Below are 13,248 nucleotides of genomic sequence, written 5' to 3'. Positions count from 1 at the left end.
CTTTATGTCTGTTTATTCTAATAGTTGCTGGCATCGCTCTTTGGATACTGAAGTTGAAAAATCTCAGCAAAGTGTTTGCCATTGGTGGTTTCATTTCTATCAGCTGATTGGCTCATTTGTGTCACCTGACCAGCAGAAGCAGGTACATGTTTAGTATATTAAATGAGGCAAATTTGTGACTGTGCTTTATTCAAACTTGATATTGAAAGATATGGCCATTTTAAATAACTTACTAGTTCTCAATATGTTTTACAATTCTTCACATATATTGTATGATTTGTTTGGAACTCGAATGTAATTTCTAAAATTATTGCTTTTTCCTTTCATATGTCTGGTGTTCCTCTTTTCTATGAAAACCATTGACCCAAAATTAATAATTTGAATGTTGTTCAAGTGTTTGCAGAGTTGTGGATTAGGGGTTGTGTGATTACTTTATTAATTATTACATTAGAAAATTATGATGATTGGCTCTCTTAGATACTGTATAATTGTGTTTTTCAGAACTTATCTTCAACCATAATAGATTATGGTTAATATCTGTACTTGGTACCATGTATATAAGTTACTTTATTGCTATAAAAGCTGTGCCAAAATCTTCGAGTATCACTATTATTCTTTCCAGTCTTATCTATATATACTCTTCAAAAAAAGAAACGCAAAAGGGTACAAATGGGTTATAACTCCGATTTTATGTTTCCTACCGGTTCATGCTTTGTGAATATAAGGTCATTGCATGTCCCAAACACATTCCCACGGTTACATTCGATAAAACGCAGCTACTGTAAAATAAAGTTTCAAAATGTGAATATTCGCAAAAACGCAGCCACGTGCAAACCATATCACCACTGCACGTGCGTTGTCTGCACGTGCAACATGAACATCGACAGTATAAAAGTGCAGGGTGTTCGCTTGCCTGGCCTCTGTATCTGGCCGACAGTTGACAATCCAGGACATGCCACGTCTCAGTGAACCGCAGAGAAACAATGCCATCGGCCGACTAGACGCAGGCGAATCCTGAACGGCCGTTGCCAGGGCATTCCATGTGTCCCCAAGCACCATCTCCAGACTGTGGGACCGTTACCAGCAACATGGATCAACACGTGACCTCCCTAGATCCGGTCGACCACGGGTCACTACCCTCGGGCAGGACCGCTACATCCGGGTACGCCACCTTCGGGAACGATTGACTACTGCCACCTCCACAGCCGCAGCAATACCAGGTTTGCGCAGGATATCCGACCAGACAGTACGGAACCGCCTACGTGAGGTAGGAATTCGTGCCAGACGTCCAGTTCGAGGTGTCATCTTAACACCACAACACCGTCGATTCCGACTGCAGTGGTGCCAGATTCATCGACAATGGCCTCAACTGCGATGGAGACAGGTGTGGTTCAGTGACGAGTCCCGATTTCTGCTCCGACGTCATGATGGAAGATGTCGCGTGTATAGGCGTCGTGGTGAACGTTATGCGGCAAACTGCGTGCAGGAAATGGACAGATTCGGCGGGGGTAGTGTCATGGTGTGGGCAGCCATCTCACACACTGGCAGAACTGACCTGGTCCACGTGCAGGGCAACCTGAATGCACAGGGCTACATTGACCAGATCCTCCGGCCACACATCGTTCCAGTTATGGCCAACGCCAACGCAGTGTTCCAACATGGCAACGCCAGGCCTCACACAGCACGTCTCACAACGGCTTTCCTACAGAACAACAACATTAATGTCCTTTCTTGGCCATCGATATCACCGGATTTGAACCCAATTGAGCATCTATGGGACGAGTTGAACCGACACCTCCGACAGCGACAACCACAGCCCCAGACCCTGCCCGAGCTGGCAGCAGCCTTGCAGGCCGAGTGGGCCACCATCCCCCGGGACGTCATCCGTACTCTGGTTGCTTCAATGGGCAGGCGGTGCCAGGCAGTTGTCAACACACGCGGAGGCCACACCCGGTATTGACTCCAGATGACCTTGACCTTGGTGGTGTGTCCTATCACTTACTCACAATGGACTAGAGTGAATTGTGAACAATCCTGCAACATTTGGTAATTATCGGACTCACCATTCAATAATTAAATCAATTCTCCAAATTTTACGACAATGTGGTTTTGCGTTTCTTCTTTTGAAGAGTATATATCCAAACTGCCTGTGTCACACAAAAAACATCATGTAGCCATTTATGAATATTGAGTATTACATTCTATCTGTTTTTTCCATCTATATAGTCTTATAATATTTTAGTATTTTGTATTATTTGAAGGGTAATGAATCAAGTGAAGTAGAACTGATGAATGCCTTGAAGAACTTCTTGGAATCCTCTGCACTTGGAGAATTTTCTGCCAGACTGAAGCTAGTGTTCGCCTTTCATTGTCAAGCTGTTCATATGAATCCATCAGAACGTCAAGGTGTTTAACTTACCTTTGCATTATCAACTTAGACATACATTCATTACAAGGCTCAAAATGTATTTTGTTGAGTGGGAAGTAATCATTGTATCTGAAATTTCAATTGGGGGAAGTAATCGTTGTATCTGAAATTTCAATCAGGGGAAGTAATCATTGTATCAGAAATTTCAATCAGGGGAAGTAATCATTATATCAGAATTTTCAGTCAGGAAGCAAATGCTAGAAATTGAAAAGCAGTTTTAGAAAATATTCTCAAAATAAAGAGTCCTACTTAGACTTGTGTAAATTATCTTTTTAGATTTAAGACAAACACAGATAAAAGCTTGTGATTTATTTTGTCACTCCTAAAAATTGACAAACTCTGAATATATCTGGAATATTGTCAAAACTAAGATGGAAAGCATTTTGAAAGGCATTTGCTGTCTTTCTCTGCAATTACAAGCCTTGTACATTTCTACTAATTACATTTTAGTTTATTTGCATGCTGTCCTGGGCACACATCTCAGCTGTCTGCTCATGGGTAATAGTTAGTTATTAGTTGTTAATTAGAGAAAACTTGGGTGTTGTGGCCTTACACCTACCCACTGAGTCCTTAAAACTCAGGAATGTGAACCCAGTACCTACCCCTGTCGGTTGGCCCATTAGCCTATTTCTCGTTCCAGCCAGTGCACCATGATTGATATATCAAAGTCTGTGGGATGGTGCATATAAAAGATCCCTTGCTGCTAAGCGAAAAGAGTAGTCCATGAAGTGGCGACAGTGGGTTTCCTCCCTCAATATCTGTGTGGTCCTTAACCATATGTCTGATGCCATATAACCGTAAATAAAATGTGTTGAGAGTGTCGTTAAATAAAACATTTCCTTCCTTCCCAGTACCTACTGTCTTAAGTCTGATTGCTTAACCCACTGAAACTGGTCACTTTTCTGTTTTGGAATCAAAAGGCAAGATTTAGATGTTACTTTTTTGGCAGCAACAGTTTTGATTTAATTAGTTTTAAAATGTGGAGTAGAAATATTTAGCAGTGTTATAACCCAATCAGCTTTTTTTCAAACGAGTTTATGGGGTGCATGAGACATTGATATTTCTAAATGTTTTTGTTCTTTTTTTTAATAATGAAAAAGGTAGTTAAAAATTAAGAAAAAAAGTAGTACTGGTACTGTAGAAAAAAGAAAACTTGAGTCAAAGTAATTTTCTATTTTAATTTTTTTTCTGTTTCAATTCTGTATGTTATTTTGAATTGGAAATAGTGATTTGTACTGGAAGTGGGTTTATTATTGTTTATTGGAGGTAGTGTTTTCCTAATTGAGTTTTTGTTTTTGTCTGTAGTTGCAGTTGTGAACATGCTGTGGAATGTGCACCAGTTCTACAAGTGTTTCCTTCCCAGTGTTGAAGATGAAATCACCAGACTGAGAAGTCCAATTGAGAAAGAGCTAAAGGTAAACCATATTGACAGAATTAAATCTATTATTTGGTTATTTAAAAAATATACAATGAAACCCTTCTAAACTGGACACCCTTGGGACCAAGACAAATGTCCAGTTTAAAGAGGGATCTGGTTTAGATAGGTTAAGTTCTGACTTGGTTTTTAGAAAGGGACTCTGTCCAGTTTTGAGGGAATTCCGGTTTACAGAGGGTCCAGTCTTGAGAGGTTTCACTGTATATTAAAATTGAATTTGACATATATTTGATTATGCATCTGTTAAAAAGCTAATCCAAGAATTATCATGTTTAATCAAATTAATGAGGCTTTACATTTTTTAACATTGTTTGGCTGAGGAAAATTAATTTGACTACAAATGATTTGTTTATCTGAAATAATGTGTTAATACTTATTTCAACAACAATTCTTACTTCTCAGATTTTCTGTTATTATCCAGTAACTTGAAATAATGTGTTAATACTTATTTCAACAACAATTCTTACTTCTCAGATTTTCTGTTATTATCCAGTAACTATATTTGACTTATAAGTGTTTTTTTGTTGTTGCGATATCCATTATCTTTTAAAGATTCTTCTCAACGTAAGTTGCAATATTGTAGAATAAAACAAAAGGGCTTCTGAATCTCAAAATTAATACAGTTATTTGGCATTGTAAGTTTTTGGTGGGTCTTTTTATATACATATATAATAATAATACATGCAGATCAAACGATGATTTTTCTTTTCACATTACCTGTCCTCAAAATAAGTGTAGGGGGGAATGCACTTATCCTTGAGGACAGGTAATGTATCCATAAAAGAGAAAACATTCAAGTTTTCTCCAGTTTTATATTTTTAATCTAGACTTTGAATAAGTTACTCTGCTTCTGTTTTCAGGGATTTGTGAAAATAGCGCGGTGGAATGACATGAACTATTGGGCTCTGAAACAGACGACTGAGAAAACCCACAAAACTGTTCACAAGCACACAAAGAACTTTCAGGTTTGAACTGTAGCTAAACTCTCCAAACCGAACCGTCATAAATAATGTTTCTAGTTGTAAAAGTCTTCTCTGTTTTTGGGGGTTTTTTTTCTTTTTTTATAAAATTAGTTTTAATGTAACTTCTACTAGTGTTGCCCAATTCCATTGGCTGCCTAATACTGTTTAATCATGCGACTTCAGTCAGTAGAAAGCTCGCTTGAGGTGCTTTGGTCACAGGTTCATACCTCCTTTGTGGACATTCTTTTTTTCTCCCACCCTCCCATTCAAACCAGTGTCTCATTACTGGTATATCAAAGGCTGTGGTATGTGCTGTTCTTCTGTGGGAAAGTACATATAATGCTCCTGTAAGTACTGTTTTTAAAAATCGTTTGCTGCTAATGGAAAAATATAGCAGGTTGTTTCTAAAGATGAGTCAAAATTACAAAATGTTTGACATCCAATAGCCAATGATCAATAAATTAATGTGCTCTAGTGGTGTCATTAAACAAAACATACTTTTAACTTTCATGATGTGACTTATTTATGTGTGTTTTATAGGCCATTCTGAAGAGATCTGTAAAAGGATTGTTGGTGGAAAAGGGAGACAACTTCATTCCATCTCCCGAAACAACCGACACCTTTTGTGAGAAGTTTAATGATTTCCAAACACAGTGTGAGAGATGTGTACAAAACAAACAGGTTTATATGTTTCTTACTTTTTATTTTTGTAGCCAAGAAAATTTTTTTGTTTTATGTTTAGTGATTACAGAAAGTTACTGAGGTCTTAAAGGGGGCAAATCGTAACTCAATAACTCGATGCGTGGTCGGTTTGCAATTGGTCGCCATCAGTGGGCCCATTGGGTTATTTCTATTTCCAGTCAGTGCACCACAGCTGGTATTTCAAAGGCCGTGGTATGTGCTATCCTGTCTGTGGGATGGTGCATATTAAAGATCCCTTGTTACTAATGGAAAAATGTAGCAGGTTTCCTCTCTAAGACTATACATCAAAATTACAAAATGTTTGACATCCAATAGCCAATGATTAATAATTCAATGTGCTCTAGTAGTAACATTAAACAAAACAAACTTTAACTGTGGTCTTATAATGGAAAGTATGCATTAGTAAATTACAGGATAAAAATTTATTTTCTCTTTCTTTTTTTCTTTTTTTTAATTGTGGTCCAACCATCTGCTTATAAAGAGTAATAAGTTCCAATTGATGTGAACGTCAACTCTGATTTGATTTTAGATTTAATATTTTATTGCATTTTACCTCCTATTTTTATTGACAGAATGTAATTTCCAGATTTATGTTACTGCTTCTGTGACAAAAGGTCCACTTCACATTTGATAGTACCAAAATATAATTTTTTTGACTTTATTCAAATAGCAATGGATATTTAGATTTATCTTGTTGATAGTTATAATAAGAATGTGATTGCCCAGTCAGATGTTACTAATGGGGTTCCTGCTACAAAAACATAAAATTATTTGATCTTATACAATGGAAAAAAATATAGCTTTTGGATATTTTCTTTGTATTTCAACTTGTTTTTGTACAATGTAGACTAATAAATATTATGTTACAATCATTCCTTCTTCATTACTTTCTTCCTTTTCTTCTTCCTTCTTTTCTTTGACATCTAATGGCCGACAATTAATAAATCAATGTGCTCTAGTGGTGTGTTTAAACAAAACAAACTTTATCCTCCTTTTCCTTCTCTCCAAGTATATTGTAGTTCTGGAGTTAAAATGTTTATGTCATGCTGACTAAATTATTGAATTTTGTAAAATGCTGGGAGAGGCTTTAATATAGGTGTCAGCCTGTTGTCTAATTCCAAAACCGTTTATTTTTACAGTAAAAAAAAATATGTTTAAACTAACATATATATTTTTTATTAATAGAGTGCAATAGTCCAGTTTGATATTCCTGCATCCCTGACTTCAACGTCCAGTCTTCAGACAAAGCTGTCCCAGCTGACGGTCAGATGTGCCAAACACTGGAAGAAACTTCTCACGGTCGTGGAGTACACTGGGCTCGTTGTTTCACTGGACGAGTTCACAGGTTTGTGTCTCCCCTTGTCTATAGTTTTTCCATTCCAATCAGTTCCTTATGACTGGTATTTGACTTTGAATTTTTTTAATGCACAAACCATTCTTTAATTGTGGTTAATTTAGTGAAATGATATAAACCAGACACCCAAGGAATCAAGAAAAATGTCTGGTTTTAATTGACATCTAGTTTGGAGAGGTTCTCTTCTGCATTGGTATTTTAATAGGGACCATGAAACATTTTTCACAAGGGACATAAACATGATATGAAATGGTAGCATGTTTAATATCCTATTTAATACCCATAATCAATCTTAATTTATATCACTTGTTTGGTTGACGTTCCTGTAAGGTTGCAGTGAGCCAATCGGTGATGTCATCCTGTGACATCAGAGTGTTACGTCCCACTTGGGGTTCTAGTGGGATGTATCACTTTGATATGTACCAAGATATTTTTAACCATATGGGTAATAAATTCCAGTACCACATATTGACACTCGGTAAATATTGTCTCAGACACAACTCTCTTTAATTTTTATCTAAATGGTACACTGAAACGAACTTAGAGACGGGGAGACATATTTCTTAAATAATGCTAAAAATAGGTTTTATTAACAATTTGTTTACTCTGTTCTTGTTTTGTTTAGGTGAAATCATTGAAGGTGCCCATGAGCTGCAGTCTACGAATGTTACTCCTGTGAGTACTGATCGGACAGTTATCTTTTTAATATGACATATTTAAAGAATATTTAAATTATTCAGACAAGAGTCGGAGGTTTTTTTTTTATATAGATGAAACCACTTTTAAGATAATATCAAGTTGATCTGTAATATGTTAAACTACAGTTACATTATCATATTCCTAAATGTATTTATTTTTCTAAGGGGGGAATTTCCCTCACCCTACCAAGGTGATCGTTATATCTTTGAAAATAGGAAGCTGTTTGAGAAAAGTGTGTGGCTGTATTTACTGAGTGCAGTCAGGTGTATAACTGAAAGCATGAAAAGTAGGTTGGTAGGTACAGGGTTCACAGCCCGATACCAGCTCCCATCCAGAACAAGTTTTAACGACTACACCCTCTTTTTCTCTCACTAACCACTAACAATTAACAAGTGGACAAACAGCCCAGATAGCTGAGGTATGTGCCCAGGACAGTGTGCTTGAACCTTAATTGGATATAAGTACGAAAATAAGATGAAATGTAGGTGACAGTGGTGGTAGCAGTAACCTCCAAAAATTGTCGTCTGCCATTTATTTATGATCCATCTGCCCTTCTGAATATCTTACAGTCTTCCATTTCCAATATCAGTCATCATTTAAATCTATGGTTGCAATCCTACCTTCAGCACTGCAGATCTTTGATTTGTTATTTAATTATAAGTGCATATGTGGAGCTGAATAAATAGAGATTATTATACAAGCTAGTGTGTCGTACTAATGTTACGAAATGAGATTCGTCGGGATTCTTGTATTGCCCGAGCGAGGGCAAGGGTAATACATGAATCCTGACTCTCGTTTCTTAAAATCAGTACCATTTTCATGCGAGTGTAATAAATTCTTTATTATCCATATTATCCATAATATTAGTTTTATGAATTACAATCTAGGACCATGTCAGGATGTTTCAAACGTAACTAGGAGATAACTACACAGAGCTAAGACTGGGGGAGCAAGGGCGAGAGTAATACATTAATCTTAACATAAGTTTGTAAAGTCAGTATAGTTCACACACAGGTGTAATAATTTCTTTATTATCCATATCATCCATAATTTTTTTTTTTTTTATGAATAACAAGCTAAGGCCATGTAAGGATGTTTCAAACGTAACTAGGAGACGACTACACAGAGCTAAGACTGGTGAAGCCACATTAAGTTATGACATTGCTTTCCAAAATTACGCCATTCATTGTGCACATGAAATCATTATGACATGCATGAAATCATTATGACACATGTGTGTCATACTAGTTATATTTCTCTGAATATCTTGAACTGTGTGGATAATAATTTGGTTTATGTGTTTCAGGATTTGGAAAAAGCCAAGCAGAAGGCTGAAGCCAAGCTGCTGAACGTGAGGAAGAGAAAAGCTCTTGCTGATCTGTTCAAGCATCTCACAATCATAGGTATGTGCAGCAGTAGTTGTGTGGACAATAGTACATTTCTAAACAAAATAATATTTTTAATTGATAAGTAGATTTCTTTTTTCAATGTATAACCCATGTTGCTATTAGTCTGTTTAACACCCATCCCAACCAGTGACCCACGACTGGTATATCAAAGGCCATGATATGTGCTGTTCTGTCTGCATATAAAAGATCTCCACTACTATTGGAAAAAATGTAGCATGTATCCTCTGAAGATTGTGTGAGAATTACTCATTGTCAGACATCCAATAGCCAGGACTGGAATGTCATTAAATTATGTAATTATTCTTTAATTTTGTACAGCACTCACATGTAATAAAAAAATTATCTTTTTTTTATTTTCAGGGTTGTCATACAGAAAAGGTCTGGCTTTGTGTGCAAAAGACAAACACTTTGATCCTTTGCATTCACCACCTTTGGACATTGAGGCAGCCCTATGTAACATGCAACAGTAAGTGTGCTTCATGAATTAAAATTGTCACATTAGCAGGGTGAAATAATCAGGGGTGGGAATTCTCCTCGGATCAGCTGTTTTCCTCTCATGGAACATTGTGTTTCTTCGCATTTTAATTGGCATTTCCTCCAAAATATGTCAGATGGCACAGATTTTAACCTAGGATTTCAAGAATTCCCGGACCTCTCTAGATTTCCTCTTTTTTACAGTTCACCAGTTCCCCCCTCTGTTATTAAATGTTTGACATCCAATAGCTGATGATTAATAAATCAGTGTGCTCTAGTTGTGTCGTACCGGCCTCGGTGGCGTCGTGGCAGGCCATCGGTCTACAGGCTGGTAGGTACTGGGTTCGGATCCCAGTCGAGGCATGGGATTTTTAATCGAGATACCGACTCCAAACCCTGAGTGAGTGCTCCGCAAGGCTCAATGGGTAGGTGTAAACCACTTGCACCGACCAGTGATCCATAACTGGTTCAACAAAGGCCATGGTTTGTGCTATCCTGCCTGTGGGAAGCGCAAATAAAAGATCCCTTGCTGCCTGTCGTAAAAAGAGTAGCCTATGTGGCGACAGCGGGTTTCCTCTAAAAAAAACAGTGTCAGAATGACCATATGTTTGACGTCCAATAGCCGATGATAAGATAAAAAATCAATGTGCTCTAGCGGCGTCGTTAAATAAAACAAACTTTACTTTAGTTGTGTCGTTAAACAAAACAAACATGAACTTTAATAATGGTTTCTGATTAAGCAGTGTGCTGAATTGTTGGCTAAAATCACATGTGTTCTGATTTTCTATTACTGTCTTGCAGAATGTCTGATCTCCCCAGCCTGTGGGACGGTTGTGCAGCCTACTTCTTCAAGTGTATTGCCCGAAAAGCTCAGTTCAGTATAGCTTTACAGTCTGCATCCAAGGTAAACAGTTATTTAGCAGTTTGCTTGAACCATGAAGTAATAATATTACTCTTGATAATTTTACCCCAGGGGTTATCTTTAGCTCTGCTTTTAACATTCTTGAGTAGACATAACCCAGTTTAAATTGGTGTCTTGACTCCACTATGGAGGTCGCAGTAGTTTGTCTAATTTAGCTTCTGATAGCAGATTAAAACCTTGTGAAAACAATAAATTTAAACAATAAACTAAAGCAAAAATACTAATGATAAAGGAAGTAAATCAAACTGGACTACATATAAATGTAGATTTTTTTTTAAATATATCATTTTCTGCTATTTCGGAAGTAGAGTAATTGCTAATATGTCATTGAGTACTTTTAAAATTGAGTGATGTCATAGGCCAGAGATGCTGTGTTAAAGTAATATTTAGCTATAATTTAGAACCACTGTCCCTTGACTGGTATATCAAAGGCCATGGTATGTGTTGTCCTGTCTGTAAGGTAAAGGACATATGAAAAATCTAATGCTGCTATCGGAAATATGTAGGAGGTTTCCTCTGAAGAATATGTGTTAAATTACCAAATGTTTGACATCCAATAGTTCATGTTTAATTAATCAGTGTTGTAGTGGTGTGATTAATAAATACAACAGACTTCAGCTATAGTTTAGATATCTGCTAAATGTTGTTACATAAACATTATTTTTATTTTCTTATGCAGGAACTTGGTGTTGGCAACATTGACCGATGTCGCGGCTTCACTGAACACCTGATGACCATGTTGATGTCTCAACACACTGAACTGACCACCTTCTTCAACCATTATACCAAACTTAGGTACACATTTTTATCTTCTTGGTGCTAATGGAAAAATGTAGCAGGTTTCCTTGGAAGACGGTGTTAGAATTACCAAATATTGGACATCCAATAGCCGATGAGGAGGCGGGATTTAGCTTAGTCGGTTGAGTGCTTATCTGAGGTGCTTGCATCGCAGGATGATCGAACTATGGCTGTGGATCTGTTCAGCTGATTGTTTTTTTCTCTCAAAGGCCGTTGTATGTGCTTTCCTCTCTCTGAGAAAGTGCATATAAAAGATCCCTTGCTGCATTAGGAAAAATGTAGCGGGTTTCTTCTGATGACTGTGTGTCACAATTACCAAATGTTTAACATCCAATTGCCGATGATTAATTAATCAATGTGCTCCAGTGGTGTCGTTAAACAAAACAAACAAATCAATAGCCGATGATTAATTGATCACTGTACTCCAGTGGTGTCGTTAAACAAAAACACAAAAGCCTATATTTTACTTCAGTAATAAGTAATCTGTTATAATCTGGACATATTTGAATATTTTTTGCCAAGAAAAATAAAATGGATATAAATTAGATCATAAGATGTGGTTGTCAGTTCATTACTAAACTCTGTTTGGTTGTAAGTTGTTAATGAAATTTGTTAATTTTTCACTCCCAAATGGTGCAATTACGATATTGGACCCATAATATCCACATACAAAACAATATTATTTCTTCTTGTCGGTGTGTGCAGTAAGCTGTCTTCAGAAGTTGACAGATTTAATTCAGAAAACCCAAGTTTGCCGCCACAGAACCAACTGACACAATGTTTGGTAAGTTTTAATTTCCGTGTATATTTTAAAATACTTTTCTGATTTCTTTTTAAAACTCATTCTGGGTTTACATTTTTATGTGTAGGAAGCAATATAACAGTTGTTAGATCTGTTACTTGGGACAGATCCTATCAAGAGCACAAAAAAAAAGGTGTTGTATATGTATAAGTCATAGAGTATAACTAAGCTAGTGTTGAGCTTGAAAAAATATTATAAATATTAAGCCTGTATATTTTTCTGTAGGGGCCATACCTATTGCTACACCTGAAAATGTTTGTGGATATCTATGAGCAAGTCAAAATGAAAATTATCATCAACTATTTACTAAGAATTAAAAAACATAAAATTTAAAAATCTAAAATGAGAATATTGGAAATTTGATTCTGAGAAATGAATTTATTAATTTAGTTTTAAACTTTTAGTTGGGTGGGTTTTGTTTTTTTTTTGGGGGGGGGGGGGGGGAGTGGCAGGAGTAAAAGAATTTGAATTGTAATAGCTTATATAAATTTGTATGATTTCATTAATTTCAGTTTGAAACAAAGAGCCTGACAGTACAGCTACTTGAAGGACTCCAGCAGTTTGTGATTCTCCTCCACTCGTGCCCATCACGACCTGATGCCAGCCGACCCTACCCATCACCCTTCCCACCTGAAAAACTGTCAGCCATGTCGCTTGTCTGCAAGGGAGATGACTCTTGGAATCACTGTCTGGAAGTCACTAAAGTATAATAATAATTTTGGGATCATTTTAATTCGTGATACCAATATTAAATGTTTTGTTTCATAACACTGAGGAAGCTATTTTTCTGTGGGTAAGAATTTTTATATTTGCTGTATTCAAATTGATGAACCTGTACGAAACTGTTTATTATAAGATATTGTTAAATAGTTTCTCGCCATTTCTCAAGTTAGTGGGAAAATCAATAAATAATCTTATCAGTAGAATAACAATATCCTGAAGTTTTCATATAAAGCATACATTACTCCATATGAAACATTTGGTTCAATTTTTTTTAGTTTTTTTTGCTACTTTATTTAATCTAATTTTGTAGCAGCTGATTGTCATGGCTGAAGAGGAACAGATGAAATTGTTGGAGATTACAGACCAGCTTCATGATTGGTTAGTGTATACTCATGAATATTTATATTCATAAAAAAAGACCGGCATCATGGTTAGGCCATCGGCCAACAGGCTGGTAGGTACTGGGTTCAGATCCCAGTCGAGGCATGGGATTTTTAATCCAGATACCGACTTCAAACCCTGCGTGAGTGCTCCACAAGG

The 13,248-nt window shown here is 36.6% G+C and overlaps 1 protein-coding gene across 1 annotated transcript in view; it reads left to right on the top strand.

Annotated features, from left to right (window-relative positions):
* Window positions 1–13,248, top strand: part of LOC121369657 (midasin-like) — a 171,032-nt gene that overhangs the window by 133,725 nt on the left and 24,059 nt on the right. Inside the window, exons 64-77 of the mRNA XM_041494702.1 lie at window positions 25–142; window positions 2,262–2,406; window positions 3,734–3,843; window positions 4,724–4,828; window positions 5,366–5,506; window positions 6,713–6,872; window positions 7,507–7,556; window positions 8,887–8,983; window positions 9,350–9,455; window positions 10,265–10,367; window positions 11,065–11,180; window positions 11,889–11,967; window positions 12,498–12,689; window positions 13,019–13,086. Of these exons, the coding sequence (XP_041350636.1) occupies window positions 25–142; window positions 2,262–2,406; window positions 3,734–3,843; window positions 4,724–4,828; window positions 5,366–5,506; window positions 6,713–6,872; window positions 7,507–7,556; window positions 8,887–8,983; window positions 9,350–9,455; window positions 10,265–10,367; window positions 11,065–11,180; window positions 11,889–11,967; window positions 12,498–12,689; window positions 13,019–13,086 (1,590 nt within the window). The remainder of the gene's footprint in view (window positions 1–24; window positions 143–2,261; window positions 2,407–3,733; window positions 3,844–4,723; window positions 4,829–5,365; window positions 5,507–6,712; window positions 6,873–7,506; window positions 7,557–8,886; window positions 8,984–9,349; window positions 9,456–10,264; window positions 10,368–11,064; window positions 11,181–11,888; window positions 11,968–12,497; window positions 12,690–13,018; window positions 13,087–13,248) is intronic.

Source organism: Gigantopelta aegis, chromosome 4, assembly GCF_016097555.1.
Source record: "Gigantopelta aegis isolate Gae_Host chromosome 4, Gae_host_genome, whole genome shotgun sequence".
NCBI lineage: Eukaryota > Metazoa > Mollusca > Gastropoda > Neomphalida > Peltospiridae > Gigantopelta > Gigantopelta aegis.
The sequence above is the reverse complement of the archived record's forward strand: the minus strand, read 5'-3'. Positions and strand labels throughout refer to the sequence as shown.